Source organism: Carassius carassius, chromosome 4 (genome assembly GCF_963082965.1).
Source record: "Carassius carassius chromosome 4, fCarCar2.1, whole genome shotgun sequence".
Lineage (NCBI taxonomy): Eukaryota > Metazoa > Chordata > Actinopteri > Cypriniformes > Cyprinidae > Carassius > Carassius carassius.
Genome location: NC_081758.1, coordinates 38,362,066 through 38,380,597, shown reverse-complemented (window position 1 = coordinate 38,380,597; position 18,532 = coordinate 38,362,066). Strand labels below are relative to the sequence as shown.

Below are 18,532 nucleotides of genomic sequence, written 5' to 3'. Positions count from 1 at the left end.
GACAGCCAATGGAAAACAGGTTTCCCGTCAAAAGAACAAAGTGCAAAAACACTAGAAAGCTTCTGAAAAGCAGACTGAGTAAAAAAAAATAAAAATAAAAGACTAAACACTATGCCAACATGAATGCAACAGCACATAATCATGATCAAAAGTATAACCTTACTCAAAACCTAAATTTATATAATCATCATACTATATCATAAATGAAAGACAAATAACTTACTATAGCCAGCTGAAAGTTAAGATATTGACAAGACAATGATGGTGGGTTAAGAAATAGGTGTCATACAGGCAACACATCAAGCCCATAAGCAGAATTATATTTTCTTGCATCTGCACAGACCCAGTGTAATGTAAAACAATTTTTGAAGCCTAAACATGCTGAAACACAAGTCAACAAACTGACATGATTGTAGTTGGATGTGGTTTAGTCTAAAATCCCCCACCCATTCAAACAGGACCAGAGCTACAGTACTGTATATCACAGGGAAGTTTTCACAAGGGTTATATCTCAGTAACCATTAGGTTTCGAGTTACAAGTCCAATTGCACAAGTGTGTTTTGTATGTTGGTTTTTAACACCTAGCTCAAACCTGGTGTTTTAAATGTGTAATCTTAATCTGTTTATTACAGAATCTATCTTTTAAAACAAGCCAAAACAATACAGATATTTTTCCTATGTTAGTCTATTTTTGCTGTGCAACTGTTTAATGGTTTACATAAATTAGAGAGTAAATCGTAGTCCGATTCCTGAATAAATGGCTCTTATGAGTCGGTACTTTGTCGCAAATCAAAAACATTTAGCGTGTGTAAAGTAATTTGATTCCTGAGCAAATTACTCATATGAATCGGTTCTTTTTAGACTCTTTTTAGCAAAAGAAACACTTTTGGATAAATAGATCCTGAATGAATCTGACTCAGTATTATATCACACACATAGCTATATACTGTATATATATATATATATCTGTTCTGTTGAAATCTGAAATCTCATCACTTGGCAACAAGCTGTTCAAGACAGAAAGCAAATGCTGTGAAAATTCAACAAAAGTAGCTCGAATCGAATCAGTCCATTTAGAATAATCGGAATCGGTTCCTAAATTTGAGACACATAACTTAAGGGGGAGAAAAATATTTAAACACTTCCCGTTTTCCCTTAAGTAATTGCCCTAATTTTTAATAAGCATTATATGCCACCCTGAACTAGCTATCGCTTCTTTGAAAAAAAAAACACTACAGTAGCTACTATAGCTAACACAAAATACTGCCATCATATTAAAATAGAAAAAATATCTGGGACAGTACCTCTGGTTACATAACACAATTTAAAATAATCTCGTGTTTATATTGTACGAACGACCGTTTTAATGACGAGGAAGATTTAAAAACGAGGATGTAAATTAATGTCAACAACAGGCCCCTTTCGCTGTCCATGTCAGCAGCGCGAGCGCACGAGCCACCTTCTTCACCACCTGCAGAATGCGCAAGCTCGCGCCTCTCACTGCAGCGCGAGCTTCTTCGATTATTACGCCAATACAGTCAATCCCCGAGATGCAACTTTAACTGAATTCACATCAAAGATGCAGGATTATTTAATGTGTATGCACGCGCGGACGCATCCACTCTCTTGACATTTGTAGAAATGCTGGGGTGCAACATTCACATTTGGGCTCAGGCAAATGGATGCTTGCTTACCTCCAGCGTTCGGATTTCTTTTTGTGTCAAGTCGTTGGATGTGGCACATTTGGTCCTCAGACCTTCCAAGCTGGAGATACTAATGTCTATCATGTTTTGCACCAGTTCGCACTGCTGCAAGGCTTTTTGCAAACTCAGATGATGCTCGTCGCTTTTGGTCATATTCTCCTCGTCCATAATTTGTGAGCAGTGGTCCGTCTCTTAAGCGCAGGCTACTTTTTTCGCTCAATCAGATTAGAAAACACTTTGATAGTGCGTTCATGAAATTATGGTTTGTGATCATGAAAAACTAGAGTCTACTTGTAAGGCGATTCCATTGCTGATATCCTGATATCCTGACGGAGTTGTCATCAGGGTTGCACAGTTTATGTTTGATGCCCCGGCTTGACTCTACCATAATACACAGATATTGAAGGAAGGAAGGAAAAATCAGATCCTCGCTGCGGTAGCATCAGCTAGATCCATTGCGCGCGTGTGAAATACAACACGAATTTAGACATCTTTGTCATAGATGATAAAGGAGAACGTTAGGTGTTATATCTTAAAGATAACGTCTGATTTGACAGCACGTATTCCCCCTCTGGACCATCATCAGCTGCATCCCTGCGCTCCCCCATCACACCGACATGTTCGCGTCAATCAAATTCACAGCAACAGCATCAGCATCGCATCGCCGACACAAGCAGGGGAGAGAGTTCTCGCGAGATAAGCATCAATGCAGTGAGCTCACTGTTTGAACTCGGACAACCTTTTTTGTAATCAAACCACTGTTTTAAATGCTCATGTTCTATATAAATAATAAAAAAAAGTAGTTGAACTGCCTCTCAAATGGAAGTTGCCCCACTGCATTTCTAAGTGTAGCCTACTATAAAACTGACATGCATCATCTTCACCTATCAATGTCAGAATTTACAACAATATAAACTGCAGGTCAGGTGAATCCATTTAAAATAATAATAATAGTAGTATGACTGAATATGGTTTTAGTTTGCACTGGTCTAACAGCCACAGACCAACCTAGTAGACAAGCCAAGACCAGCAAACCAACTGAGGCTGGATGAAGCTTCTTTTTTTTTTTTTTTTTTTTTTATTATTATTATTTTATTTTTATTTATTTTTTACAGGGAAATTTACTTGCCCAAAATCTTAAGCAAACATGGCTTTACAACAACCATCTTAAAAAAACAAAATGTTAAATGGTTTAATTATTTATTATTATAATGAATTATTTATTTTTACTCAATTATTATTTATTAATTATTAAATAGTTTTATTATTTAAAGCAACTGAAACGCATACATACACACACACACACATATATATATATATATATATATATATATATATATATATATATATATATATATATATATATATATATATATATATATATATATATACAGTATATATGTATATACAGTATATATGTATATACAGTATGTATGTGTGTGTATAAACACATAATACATACTTTATTATAAAGAAAAACTAACTATTTATTTATATCATTACTATTTAAACCTCTATGGTTTTATATTTAACTTTAATTTCCACTGCAGACCTGTATAATTTAATACTATGGCTGGAACGACAACAAACAAATGTTGACTCGAATAACCTGCACTTAATAAAAATCACCACTGTCAAAGCTTTTTGTGCTGGACACTTAAATACTTACAGTAATTGCTCCGATATCGTTTTGTGGAATACATTTGCTTTTTGATGAATACATAATTTTTAAACAAGATACTTTGGAGGGCACCAAGCGTATCGTAGACACAGCAAATCGTGACTATGACTTTTAAACTCTTATTATGAAATCATAGCAAGACAGTTCCTTTTTAAGCCCGCCTTCGTTAAAAGCGCGCTTCTGATTGGTCGAGAATCTGTCAGCTAAATGAGCAAACGAAGTTCGAGGAAGGAAATCTCTGTGCAGTCAGAAAAACGCGCCAAACACATCGCGGGCTTGATTAACCAAAATATTAGAGAATGGCATCAACAAGTAAAACACAAGCTCAGACGAGAAATTTACCATGGTAATTATGATCTTGTGTTCTTAAGCGATAGTTAAAAGGTGTTTATGTTACATTGTTTAGCTGACGTGCAACATTGCACAAGTTTGCTTTGTTTATATTTGAATTGCGCTTACTGTCCACATTTGTCCGTGTGAATTTATGAATATTACACCACTATGGACTGTAGTTGAGCTCGTCATGTAGTGTGTATGATATATATATATATATGTAAAATAATAACGTATCAGACATGTATTATTATTATTATAACAGCTGACGTTTCATTTTGATGGAGAAAAGCGTTGACAACTCGAGTTAATCAGACAATTCACTGCAAAATAGTCCTTATTAAAGCACAACTCTTTAATAATACTATTTACTTGGGATGATAGTGATTGCCATTATAGTGATACCATTATGTTAATATGGATAATTAAAAAAAATGTAAGAACGTTTATTAGAGTTGCTGTCGCTCCATTAGACTTAAACAGTATGTTGATCAAAAACAGTTTTTTAAAAATATTATTTATTGATTTTCAGGGTTGAAAAGTACAGGCCACAGAAATTAGATGACCTCATCTCACATCAAGACATCCTGAGCACAAGTAAGCAATGAAATGGACAGATTATAAATCGTACTTTTCCATTATCATTATTTATCGATTAAGATTTGCACTGTAATACTGATTTACAGAAGTGTCCTTAAAGGAATCGTTTACCCAAAATGAAAATTCAGTTGCATCAATGTTAAATTTCAGTTTGGTATGACTTCAGAAGACTTTTTAAAGCTTAAAAGCTCAATTCTTTGAAAAATATTGTGTAAATGACTAGTATATTCTTGAAATTTCAATAGTCTACTCCCTTCTTCTTCCACAGTCCAGAAGTTCATCAGTGAAGACCGATTGCCTCATCTGCTCTTCTATGGACCTCCAGGAACAGGAAAGACCTCTACTATACTAGCGTGTGCTAAACAGCTGTACAAAGATAAAGAGTTCAACTCCATGGTCCTTGAGGTACTGTAGAAGTTTGTCTGCAGATGTTTTCCAGAAGCCTGTGTTTGGAGAATTTTTCCCCATGCCAGAAAATATGTGGTCATCCATTTAAAAGAATTGTTCACCCAAAAATGAAAATTAGCAGAAAGTTTACTTGCCCTCTAAGCCATGCAAGATGGTCAGTTTGTTTCTTCGTCAGAATCGATGTGGAGAAATGTAGCATTCTACTCTCAGTGAATGGGTGCCATCAAAAAGAGAGTACAAACAGATGATAAAACATCACAATAATCCGCACGACTCCAGTTCATCAGTTAGCGTTTTGTGTAGCTTTTAACATCACGTTTGTAATTAACAAACTTGAAGAAGTTTTTAACTTCAAACCATTGCTTCTGGCTAAAATAGGGTCCTCTGTCTATAATATTGCTTCCAGTGAATAAAAAAACTGTTCGACATCTTGGATGGTCTGAGTGGGAGTACATTTTCAGTACATTTTTATTTCTGGGTGAACTATTTCTCTAAAAAAAAAAAGAGTTGAAATAGGTCTGATGTTAGTTTTGTCAGATGTTTTTTGAGTCTATTTATATCTCAGCTTCTTTGTTTTTTATTAACAAATTAAGCTTTAATGTACTTGTTGCAAACCTTCTAAATGTTTTTTGTTGTTGTTGTTGTTGTGGTGATGGTATATTTGACTTCATCAGCTCAATGCGTCAGATGACCGTGGCATAGATGTGGTGAGGGGCCCGATCCTCAGCTTTGCCAGCACACGAACCATCTTTAAGTAAGAGCAGTACTCGCCCTTATATCCCATTCATGAACAATTTGTATGGTATAATATCTGTGAAGTGAAGTGAAAGTGACATACGGCCAAGTATGGTGACCACTGTTGGGAACGTTACTTTAAAGAAGTAATTAGTTATAGTTACTCACTACTTGTTCCAAAAGTAACTGAGTTAGTAACTAAATTACTCTATAATAAAAGTAACTTGTTACCAGGGAAAGTAACTATTTGCGTTACTGTAAAAAAAAAAAGTTACTATATGTCAAATAATTTTTTTTTTTTTTTTTTTGGAGCAGTTTTCACAAGTCAGTTAAAATGAGTAGAACAGACAGGTCTTCGTACATAACTTTCAATATTTATTGCACTTCAACAGACAGCAAGAGTTTTATCCTTTACTTCCAAGTATTATCTTTGTAAGAAAAGTGTTTTTGGCCACTAGCTTTGTAGATGCGTGTTTCACATATTACATGTACACATTATATGCACGTTCTTGCCTTTGACCACAATGAATTTGAATTAGTGCTTATATCTCCACCTTGAAAATGGCAACTTTTCATCGGATTGCTCCTGACTCGCCATCTCTGCTGCTGCTGCGAATCTCACGTGCGTGCGTGTGTATTTGACGCCGCTGGCGTAAAAACACTGGCTCTGATTGGCTACCATGAAACACATGACCCTGCCTTAGCCAATCATAATCGCTTATCTCGTTATTAACCCACCTCCTCACTCACTGTGTGCGCCAGGGGTGCGTTCGGATTACATAGTTTATTAAATCAATGCATAGTAACGCACCGCATTTAACATCCAGTAATGTTAACGGCATTATAACGACAGGAAAAGTAATTAGTTAGATTACCCCATTACTGAAAAAATAACGTCGTTTAAAGCTCTGCATTTCAGCCCGAGCCCGACGGGCCCCAACTTATTTATGCCCCTAGGGCCGGGCTTCAGGCCAATTTTCACGTTATAGCTCACATGCGGGCCGGGCCTCGGGCCTTTTTTGGGTTATCCTTCTATTTATATTTTTAGACATTAATAAAAAAAAATTAAAAAAAAAGAGAAGTTGACGTCGACGATAGAAAAACAAACATAGACATTTTATAACCTTATAACTTTCATAATCTGATAATTCAACCAGTTATAATTAATTATACTGACATGACAGTCTCATGCACGCTTTTCCGTCAGCGCGACCCATGATTATACTTCACTTATATCCACTTATTGTTGTAGTAGCTATTATAGGCCTCTAAATTAATGTATTAATCATAGCCTAGTTGGCCAACTAATAAGTATAAAATGATGATTCATGCAGCGGCGAGCATTTCTGTGTCTGCACCTGTTGCTGCGGGCCACGCAGCAAAGAAGAGAGCGCTAGCCGATTTGAAAACATTGTGGAGCAGGACGAGGAGGCCACGATGAAGTACAGCAATACATGCGCCTCAATCACAACATGGAAGGTGATGGACGAGATGTGCTGCTATGGTGGAAACAGCACGAGACCCTGCTACCGCAACTGTCAAGACTGGCTCGCTCTGTGTTTAGTGTCCCGCCACCAGCAGCAGTGAACGTGTCTTCAGCGCAGCGGGAAGAGTGATAGAAGAGAGGAGGACTGGGTTAAAACCTTCCACTCTGGATGCTATTCTTTTTCTCCACGATGCTCTGTAAGAGACTGTTCTAACTTTTCATTTGACTGGACTTTATTTTCGTTTAACTGTTGGAAACTAATGGAAAAAAGAATGGACATGTTCTGTGGTGCATTTTTGAGGTAAAATAACCTGCAAGTTTGTTTTTAATTAATTTAATTTGTTTAGATTGTAGGCTATTTCTCATTTCGTTTGGGAGCGCTGTTGCGAGCCTGCCTCAGTATTTCAATTTTTTTTATTTTACTCACTGTGGTTTAATAAATAAACATAGGCTATATTAAACTAACTGTCTGTGTGATATGCTTGAAGTGTTTTATATCTATGGATTTTATTGTAGCCAAGTAAAGTATTAGCGTTCATTTGAGAGGCTTAATTGATTAAATATGTTTTAGGCTACTCGCTGTTGGCTCGGCTGATTAACGTTAATCGTCATTTAAAAAAAATGCTACAAACATTTTTCTAAATTAACTTGATAAAGAAATGAAAAGAAACATAACACAAAACTGACCCTTTTTTAATTGTTGCAAATAGGGCAGGCTTCTGCTGTGTAATAAAATAAATAAATAAAAACACGGGCTCGTGTCGGACTCTGGCTGATAATTCTGATGAGCTGTCGGACACGGGTCGGGCTAGGGCCTGAGCATCTCTCGTGCAGGGCTCTAACGTCGTTACCTAACGCCGTTCTTTTAAACTGCGTTATTCCAAACACTGCATCCGTGCTCTGCTTTTAACCCATCCAAAGTGCACACACACAGCAGTGAACACACACCATGAACACACACCCAGAGCAGTGGGCAGCCATTTATGCTGCGGCGCCCGGGGAGCAGTTGGGGATTCAGTGCTTTGCTCAAAGTCTTGGTATTGAGGGTGGAGAGAGCACTGTACATGCACTCCCCCCACCTACAATTCCTGCCGGCCCCAGACTCGAACTCACAACCCTTCGATTGCGAGTCCGACTCACTAACCATTAGGCCACGATATTGCTGCAATGATGCATCGACGTCATCGATTACATCGACTACAAAAATACGTCAACGTGTGTGAAATGCGTCGACGCGTCACAGTGTTTACATTTCACGTAATGGCGGCTTCTGCTCCTGGGAATGGAGAAAGTTGCATTCTATCACATAAACAGAGACCACTGTTATCAAAAGTATGGGAATACTTCAAACAGAGGCCAAATAAAATGGTCCTTTGTTCCATTTGCAAAACCGATATGGTGCACGACGGCAGCATAACTGCGATGCACGAGCACCTCAGAAGAAAACATTCTGGCGCTCTCCAGTGTTACGGTTTAACTGGTTACCGTGTTATCCTGGTTCAGGTCTCCGCTGCAGATGTGATGGAACGACCGTAAGTAGGATAAAAAAATAAAATAAAAGTCTGTGTTGGTGCGGGTTTCGAACATGCGTTAAAAGACAGCGCGCCGCGAGACAACAGTCACAAACCACCGAGCTACTGATCTACACCTAATCAGCTCCAGATCTCTGGATTCAAGACAGGACTCTTTTAATCAAGGAAATGTGATCGTGTTAACTTGTAACCTGTGTTTACCTATTATGAAAATAAAACATAGTAGAACCCTGACTACATTTTACGGTTTGTGTTGCTAAAGAACATTTCATGACGTCTCAGACAACTGTCAATTTGTGGCTACTGTGGTTTAATTATAAACGCTATCGTTAACTCATATTTACCATAGTAAAATAATTTTCTTTGCCTCTTTATTTTTGTATACTGTAAAAACTTGAAGTATTTTTGGGAGAGAAAAATGAATAAAGGTTGAAATATTATATTAGAAGTTGTACTTAATATATATATTTTTTTTTTATTTATCCAAAGGATTAATTAGCTAATCAAAAAAAGAACATAAGATTAATAATTTATTTTAATAAAAATAATCGTTAGATTAGTCGACAGAAAAAATAATCTTTAGTTGCAGCTCTAGGCCACGACTTCCCATCTGTTCTCACATACAGCAACATATTACAGGTGTTTAAGAATTTCATTTCCATGTAGCAACTATTGAATGACATCTGCTCTTTAGGCTTTTATTGCATTAAAATATTTACTGTTGTTGTAAAATAATTTTCCTTTCTCTATGTTTGCCTCTTGTAGGAAAGGCTGTAAGTTGGTGATCCTGGACGAGGCGGATGCTATGACCCAGGATGCACAGAATGCTTTAAGGAGAGGTAGTGTACCATCTGCCCCTCCATCAGATCACCTGCTGAGCCCCCAAATGGCCTGATGGTAGAAGAATAGGGTTCTGCCATTTCAGTGCCCACAGTGAGACGTGAATGAGAGCTCTGTGATTATGATAGGGAAAATATTTAAAGAGTCTGATTTTATATTTTTTTTTTTAAAAAATTCTTTAATATAGATTTTAAAATGTAAAAATGTCTATTTTCATTTTTTCTTTTTTTCTTTTTTTTTAATTTTTTTATATTCTTCATTTCAAATATTTGTATTATTAAAGTAATAATTATTATATTTTGAGACATGAATAAGCATTGTGATTGGAATAAAATATTTAACGAGTTTAAATAACTATTTAGTAGATTATCTAGTTTCTATTTTTAATTATTGCTATTTCATATCTTTTAGTATTTTCATTATTTTGTATTATATTTTGACACATGAAGGAGAGCATTGTGATTGGGAAAATATTTGTAAAATATTTAGGATAATTAATATCACAAAAATGTAAAGTGTAAGAATGTTTGTCCTGGATATCATAGATAAAGATCAAATCTTTATTATTATTGTTAAATGTGTTTTACATTATTCTTACTTTTAAAATCTCCTTTTGAAGATTTTTTTATGCAGACTTCATTAAGCCACGTCTGATTTTTAATTTTTTTTCCCTCTCTCTCTTTCTGTCAGTCATTGAGAAGTTCACAGAGAACACCCGTTTCTGTCTGATCTGTAACTACCTTTCAAAGATCATACCTGCGCTGCAGTCTCGATGCACACGGTTTCGTTTCGGCCCCCTGTCTCAGAGCCAGATGATTCCCAGACTAGAGCATGTGATACAGCAAGAGAGGTGAGACTCTCATCACAGCCAATCCAGGTCAAGTGGATGTTATTTCTGAATTAAATTAATGTTGAATTTATTGCAATCTGAAAGAAATCCATACCACTCCATTTTTATATATTTTTTTTTTCCAGGAATACATTTTTTTTTAAATATTTTTTATGTAGAGGCAAGACATCTTTTGTGCCAGTTGAAGATAGAGCAACATTGAAATGACAGTATTTTGAAATGAATGTTTGGATCATATCTAAAGTGAGTCATCAGAGGGATCCACTCAAAAGCCCCTGAACACAAAAGACCCTGGCTGGAGTGACCCAGCCTATTTGATTAAAAAACCCTTCACACAAACACACATTTGATATGGGCTCTGGCACAGGACACAACTTTGAGCAAATAAAACCAAACATTGCATTTCCCCAGCATAGATTCATAAATATTTCCAAATCTGTTTTTCACTGAAAGCATTGACATCACACCAGATGGCATGAAGGCCATTGTGACCCTCTCAACAGGAGACATGAGGCGATCATTAAACATTTTACAGGTGTGTGTATCAAAGTGATGTTTTGTGGTTTGCTTATTATGGTATTTTTATTTATTATTGTTATTATTGCTGCTGGTAAGAAAAATATGAATGAGAGAAATCTGTAATGTGTGTTCTCCTGTACAGAGCACCCATATGGCCTATGGGAAGGTGACGGAGGAGACAGTGTACACATGTACTGGACATCCTCTTAGATCAGACATCGCCAACATACTGGACTGGGCTCTTAATAAAGACTTCACCACTGCATATAACCGTATCCTTACTACTATAATATTCGGTTAGTTATCCAAGCTTTACAGCTCATAATAGCACACAACCTTTTTGTTGTTGTTGTTTTTTTATAAGAAACGGGATCAAAGTCTATCTTTTTTTTTTTTTTTTGTCCATATCAGGAAAAAGAGATTATGCTCAATGTATTGTAATCTTACATTTGTTATACATGTAATATTGTGACTATGTAAAATCAAACATAACTTCTTTTTTTTTAATAATTATCACTTTAGGAAAAGAAATAAAAAATAGTATGTGTGTATATATATATATATATATATATATATATATATATATATATATATATATATTCTAATGTGCTATTTGTATAAAATGCATAATCATCATAGACGTATTTTTAATATTCATAATAAAAAATTAAAAAAAAACATTTTATTAATGATATTTAACTGGTTATTTGTGTTGTAAGTTGCTAATATTAGTTTATGAAGTCCTTATCTGGGTTCAACAGAAATTCTGCAGCTCAAAACTCTCAAAGGTCTGGCACTTCATGACATCTTAACTGAAGTCCATCTTCTCATTCACCGTGGTAAGACTACACTTTTAATTCAGCATGCATGGCTCTATAATAAACTCCTCTTCAAAATAACCAAAGCAGTGTAGGGTCTAGTTGAGGCCTGGAACGCCACACACAATCTATCACAACATTGATATAAGCTGTGTCTCATTTAGAAGGCCACGTCCTCCGGAGGTCGCATCCTCTGGAGGTCGAATCCTCTCTAGGATGCGTATACGGAGTGTCCTTAACCCTGGGATTAAACGAGATGGCCTTCGTAGGATGGAAGGAAAAGGAAACGGGAAGTATCATGTTGCTATGCCAACACATAGCTCGTTGCGCTCTCACACTTGTTAAAGAAAAAAATATTAGGAAAATAATTTCTAAATTTGGAAAGTAATTTGAAAAAAAAAAAGTTTTTACTTGTTTTATTTTATTCAATGTTTGAGGAGCTAAACACTTGTAATCATGTTGACCACACTTGTAATTACATTTTTAAAAAATGAAGAACTTTAAAATACTTACATTTAAACACCACATCTCTGCTTGTGTGTAGATCTGCTGCCGCCGCCATTTTTTCAAATAAACAACGGTTATTTATGGCGACGCAAAGAATTGTGGGTTATCTGTAGCAGCGAAGGATACACCTCATGTATCCTTCGAATTCCTGTGGAAAAAGGTCGCATTCGAAGGTCGCATTCGGAGTGTGCTACTTGCTTTTCTGAAATGAGACAACCTCGATGACGTATGCAGCCTATGAATGCAACCTTCGGAGGGTGCAGCCTTCTAAATGAGACACAGCCATAGTGATGAGCTACATGTTATCCCTGCCCTTGTTACCATGGAGATCCTTTTGTGGTTGTCATGGAAACCGGTTGTTCTTGTTTTTAAAGGATGCCTGTCAGAAGTAGCAGAGTGTAGCATGCTTCACACGCACATATGAGAAAAAGCACTAAATATTACACTATTTTCAGAAACCAGACTGCAATAATGCGAAATATCATGGCGAAAATCTCACACAGCATGCCAGGTTTTCTGTGGGGTTATTTCATGTTTTAAAATAACAAAAAAAAAAAGATGTTTAGATCATTTTTAATCTGATTTATTGGTCACACAATCAAAGTGTTGTTTGAGCTCAGTTAGGTGGGCTCAGTTTGCTCTAATGATTCGTGTCTCTATTTCAGTGGACTTCCCACCCTCCATCCGCATGGGCTTGCTTATAAAACTTGCAGATATTGAGTGAGTACATTCATTAAGTCAAGTTATTTATTAAATCAGTATAGAAGTGTTTACACTGTTCTATTAATGACTGTTTGATTACTGAAATATGAATGAAGCAGACAGCACCATTCATATTAACTCAACTCAGATTCACCTGATTAATCTAAATATGCATTGGTCATGAGAATAACTATAAATATTATACAACATATACAATCAAATTAATACTTTAATTCTGCAAGGATGCATTAAATTGGTCAAAAGTGACAGCAAAGACATTTACAACATTTCTCTTTTAAATAAATGCTGTTGTTTTGAACTTTCTACTCAAAGAATCCTTAATGTATCACGTTTGCTCAAAAATATTAAGCAGCACAACTGTTTTCAACATTGGTAGTAATAAGCAATGTTTCTTGAGCAGCAAATCAGCGTATTAGAATGATTTCTGAAAGATCATGTGACACTGAAGACTGGAGTAACAATGCTGAAAATTCAGCTTTACGTCACAATAAATTACATTTTAAAATATATTTGAAAAAAATACCATATTAAAACAATTATTTTCAATTGTATATTTCACAATATTGCTGTTTTTACTGTATTTTTTTATCAAATGATTGCAGCCTTGGTGAGAATAAGAGACTTTTAAATACCATTAAAAATCATACCAACCCCAAACCTTTAAACGGTAGATTGTTTATTATTATATACTTGAGTGAGCTTCTTCAACTTCTGTTCTTTGCTTTTTAACCATAAGATATCGTCTGGCCTCCGGAACCAATGAGAAGATCCAGCTGAGCTCAATGGTTGCAGCTTTCCAGGCTGTTAGAGACATCGTAGTCAGCGATGGATAGATCATCGGTTCACACTTTGAAAGGGTTATGTAACATAGATCCATGATGTCATGAGAGGAAGTTGTTTACTTCTTCATATTGTTCTGACAAAAAAAAACCTATGCGCAGAACCCTTTAATATTTTTTAAATGTTTCTTTTTGTGCTTGAAATAAAGCTTGTCTCAGTACTTTGTAAAACAAATTCTACATTAAAGTAGTTATGTAAATAAATATTTCAAATATAGTGTTGTAATTTAATGTCTTTGTTTTGGAAGCTCAACCGTCTGGGGAAATTAGGCATCTTAGAAATTATGCAACATTTACTTGACCCAAAAACATTACTTATTTATTTTCATCTGCAGTGTTCTTCACAATATACAATCTTTTGCTTTGGAACATCCCTGTAAGTAAGGTATTCCAGAACTTCTTTCGGCAAGGGAAGAGCCTCCACCTGATAGGTTGAAATGGAGAATCTCACGGCAATCCGGCACAGATGCTTAAGGCTCGGAACGAGATGAGGAACTCTCCAGAATTTTACATGTCCATCTCTGCAACTACAATCAAACATAAAGAAGTTCTTAATATCTTTTACAGTATACAAGCAGAAAAAAATTCCAAACTGAACATAATATATAATGTTCCAACAAAATTATGTGACTTGCTATACCCTGTAGCGATGACGCCCCCATGTGGATGGAAAGCACAGCACACGCCACTGGCTCGGTTGTGATCAGTGTCTGCGACTACTTTATCTTGTTCCATATCCCAGATCCGTAGCGCCCTGCAACACAGTGCAGTGTCATCAATAACAACAGAGAAAGGTGTGAGGTCACAAGTGTGACGTCCGGTCATGTAGCTCTGAGGATCTCTAATCTCAGATGGATGGTTCACTGCTCACCTGTAGTCTTTGAAAGCCAGCAGCAGACCAACCGGAGAGAAGCTAAGAGATGTCAGTAGATTGTCACCTCTATAAGAGCACAGCTCACAGTCTCTGGAAAGAGAAGCTAGTATTCTTACAACAATTTGTAACCCATTCACTGCAGACAATCCATTGGTGAGCAAGTGATGTAAAGCTAATTTCTCTAATCTGTTTTGATGAAGAAAAAAACTCATCTACATCCTAAATGGCCTGATGGTGAGTACATCTTCAGAAGTTTTCATCTTAAGTGAATTATTCCTTTAACCAAATTAGTTAGAAAATTTAACAATTTATGTATACATTTATAAACGCATCAAAGATTCAGCATTTAATGTAAAAGTCTGCCCCAAAAATTACATTTTGTCATCAAAAATATATTTTCTTTATTCTGTGGAGCACAAAAGATGGACTTTTTGTCCCAAAAACGAAATGGCTTTGTTTAAAAAAAAAACTGATATGAGAAAGGAACAACTTAGTTGGCTAACATACTCTACTCTAGTCAGGAGATCAGCTGTATAGGGGTCCCACAGGTCCAGCCACCAGCCTGTGGTCGAGTGATACGAAGCGTTCGCGAGCAACGCTCCGTCCTGGGAAAAGTCACATGATGTCATGGTGCGTTCGTGTTCGTATGTAAGGTGTCTCATGAAGGTGTAGGACCGCAAGCTCCACAAATACACCTTCTGTTGGGAAGAAGACATTCAGACAATATAACACAGTGTTATTACATGATATCCTGTTCCTGTTGCAGAGAGCAAAAGTCTCTCTGATTATATTACTAAACCCTTTGTTACTACTAGAAGACATCCTAACGGAGAAGCCAAAGCTTCAGCACATTAACTACTAAACTGTTGAACAGTTTAGCTAATACTATTATTTATTATATGTATAAAAAAATACGCATTTGATACTTACTGAATAAAATTGTATTTGATATTTTGTTATTTAATGCAAACGCATATCGTTTTAATTGTCCAAATACTTCTGGAGCAACTGTAGCATTGTTGTCAATTGAAATAAAATGTATGTGTGTGTGTGTGTATAAATAGACTATATATACACACATATAAGAAACAACATGAGAAATGTTGCCTTGGCAACTAACTAAAATACAACAAAAAAAATTGGTTTTAAAATTACTAAAGCTAAAAAAAAATTGAAGCTATATTAAAACAAAACAACAACAAAATTACACAAAAACACATACCAAAATCAGTAAAATAACTGAAAATATAAAAACATATAAATATAAAAATGCAAGCTAATTCAAAACATTAAGCAGTATATAAATAATACTAAAAAGTGACAGTGACGTGACATACAGCTAAGTATGGTGACCCATACTCAGAGTTCGTGCTCTGCATTTAACCCGTCCAAAGTGCACACACACAGCGTGAACACACACCTGGAGCAGTGAATAAAGAGTAAAATAAGAAACTCACAGAGTCGAGGTTGCAAACAGAGGCGATCACACTGCTGTCAGGTGATATGGAACATCTGAAGACCCAGTAGTTTGGACCCCGCAGCACATGGGGACTGGCGCCTGCAAATATCAGCAATACAATCTTCATAAGTACAGAATTTAAGGTCCCATTTCATCCCATTGCAAAGATACGTTGCTTCCACATCAGATGCTCTGACCTTTCTTTGACAAGTCCCATATCCTTAAAGTTTTATCTCGGGAGGCCGATACAAGCGTGAGATTTCCATTTGGAGTGAAGACTAAATCCCTGACAGGAGCCTGATGTCCGGTTAGAGTAAACCGTAGATTTCCTGAAGACAGAACAGGGATTTACTAACATGTTTAATCTACTAATACTACATCTGTTTAACACCATGCTGTTAATATTTAGAGCAATCTAAGTTCTTGATGGTGAAACTGAGTCCAGAGTTTAATCTAACCGGTTGAGACGACCCACACTTGGATAATGCCGTTGTTCAGACCAATGGCCAGCAGTAGCTCATGATCATGTCTGTTCTGATGTGAAACATCCACTCGGGTAGACAGGCAGGGACCAAACGCCAGTGCCCACACTGTCTGCTTGCAGTTAAGTGTCTTCTCTTTACTGCATACAGCTTTGGCATTACTGTTAATACAGAGAAGAACAGAAGAATCTTCAGCTGTGCTCTACATCCAAGTATGAGATGGTACAGTAATGGTATCAAAAGATGATACTGTGAAATACAGTATACCATGGTACTGAATTAGTACATTAATTTACCATATGGTAAAGAATATAAGCTCAAAAAACATTGTAATACCATGGTACTTTTTTGGAAGGACTATAGTTACATGGAATCAGTCCTGTGGTACTTTTTATAAGGATTTTAGTAAAATAGTTTTGTCAATGAATTAATAAAATACTTTGATACTTATAAAATAGTATTTTAAATCAATCAAACAAAATGATATTTACATTATACCGTATAATTCTGTATATAAACATCAGGGTTATTTTAGTAGCATTGAGATTTTTTTATTTAATTAAATGTGGAATGAGTTTTTATTTTTCCATTTTCATTTTAATTAGTTAATTGTTACATAAGTTTACTGAGGTTTTAGGATTTTGTCTGAATAATAAAAATTATACTCAGCTGTTTTCAACATAATAATAATGTTTTTGAGAGGCAAATCAGCATATTAGAATGATTTCAGAAGGATCATGTGACACTGAAGGCTGAAGTAATGTATAATAATGTAATTTATTTATTTATTTATTTATAATGGTAAGCCAGCCAACAAGGACTGGTTTCAGCTGTGATATATATATATATATATATATATATATATATATATATATATATATATATATATATATATATATATATATATATATATATATATATTTATTTATTTTTATTTATTTATTTATTTTGACAGTTTTAAGGTTCTCCCATAGCAGTTATTTATGGTGTTACATATAAGCCTATATTTATTAAACCATTGTGTTATGTTATGAATATAGACTCACTCTTCGGATGTCAGCGGCCAGGACAGGAGTTTGACGATGCCGTACCCCATCGACCAGGCAAAAGAAGACCCGTCCGGAGAGAAGCGGACGCTCCATGTCTCGCAGCCGGCGGAGCCGTACAGACGCGGGGGATGAGCGGGATTCAGCTCCGCGATCAAATCATGCGGTTCTGTCACAATTAAACAGACCTGTCATTTACAGAGACATACGCATATCCGGAACTACTCTTAGTCTACAAGTAAAGAAACGTATGTTCCTCTTACACCAAATGCATATGCTTATATATCATTTAAGGTATGTGAATCACCTTACCTTTGACAGTGAAACCTGGAAACGAGGAGCACATCTTGCCACTGAAATAATGTCACGTTACGCATCATTTCACCTCTCCTCTGCATTCATTTGACTAGGGGGTGTGGCCAGATGGGTAAACCACGTGACCCCGTCGTCGAGTGTGTATCGTTCTCAGTACAGTACATACTTGGGTGTGTCTATTGTATATTTACAGTGTTAAGGTGCGTTTTATACTATGTCCTTCACATCTCAGGTATCGTGATTTTACAGCTTTGAATAAATTATTCATTGTCATTTAAAGCCAGTTTACTCTAAGTAATGTTTTATATCTGGCCACTACTAACCTAAGCTTGGCCACCCAATATTTATACACAATGTTAGCATTTGTTGTTCTGCCTTAAATTTTAAGCTGTTTAATATATATATATATATCTATATACAGTACAGACCAAAAGTTTGGACACACCTTCTCATTCAAAGAGTTTTCTTTATTTCTTTATCATATGACTATGAAAATTGTAGATTCACACTGAAGGCATCAAAACTATGAATTAACACATGTGGAATTATATACATAACAAAAAAGTGTGAAACAACTGAAAATATGTCATAGTCTAGGTTCTTCAAAGTAGCCATCTTTTGCTTTGATTACTGCTTTGCACACTCTTGGCATTCTTTTGATGAGCTTCAAGAGGTAGTCACCTGAAATGGTCTTCCAACAGTCTTGAAGGAGTTCCCCGAGAGATGCTTAGCACTTGTTGGCCCTTTTGCCTTCTGTCTGCGGTCCAGCTCACCCCTAAACC

The 18,532-nt window shown here is 35.9% G+C and overlaps 3 protein-coding genes across 3 annotated transcripts in view; 1 reads left to right on the top strand and 2 right to left on the bottom strand.

Annotated features, from left to right (window-relative positions):
• LOC132139996 (kinase suppressor of Ras 2-like) overlaps positions 1-2,352 on the bottom strand; it is a 103,071-nt gene extending 100,719 nt beyond the window's left edge. The window contains exon 1 of the mRNA XM_059548741.1: positions 1,695-2,352. Coding sequence (XP_059404724.1) covers positions 1,695-1,871 — 177 coding nt within the window. The 5' untranslated portion in view covers positions 1,872-2,352. The remainder of the gene's footprint in view (positions 1-1,694) is intronic.
• A 1,222-nt stretch (positions 2,353-3,574) lies between these two features.
• LOC132139994 (replication factor C subunit 5-like) lies at positions 3,575-13,791 on the top strand. Its single transcript, XM_059548739.1, has 11 exons — positions 3,575-3,730; positions 4,250-4,314; positions 4,586-4,722; positions 5,400-5,479; positions 9,244-9,317; positions 10,009-10,168; positions 10,622-10,703; positions 10,830-10,959; positions 11,449-11,526; positions 12,678-12,732; positions 13,472-13,791. The coding sequence occupies exons 1-11, from the start codon at positions 3,684-3,686 to the stop codon at positions 13,566-13,568; spliced, it is 1,005 nt and encodes a 334-aa protein (XP_059404722.1). The 5' UTR covers positions 3,575-3,683; the 3' UTR covers positions 13,569-13,791.
• On the bottom strand, positions 13,782-18,038 carry LOC132139995 (WD repeat and SOCS box-containing protein 2-like). The gene is made up of 9 exons (XM_059548740.1): positions 17,748-18,038; positions 17,436-17,604; positions 16,366-16,550; positions 16,105-16,236; positions 15,906-16,006; positions 14,956-15,146; positions 14,446-14,538; positions 14,215-14,328; positions 13,782-14,101 (listed from the first exon to the last, which is right to left on the bottom strand). Exons 1-9 carry the CDS (start codon positions 17,779-17,781, stop codon positions 13,900-13,902), a joined length of 1,221 nt encoding a protein of 406 aa, XP_059404723.1. The 5' UTR covers positions 17,782-18,038; the 3' UTR covers positions 13,782-13,899.
• Between the last annotated feature and the right edge of the window lie 494 nt (positions 18,039-18,532).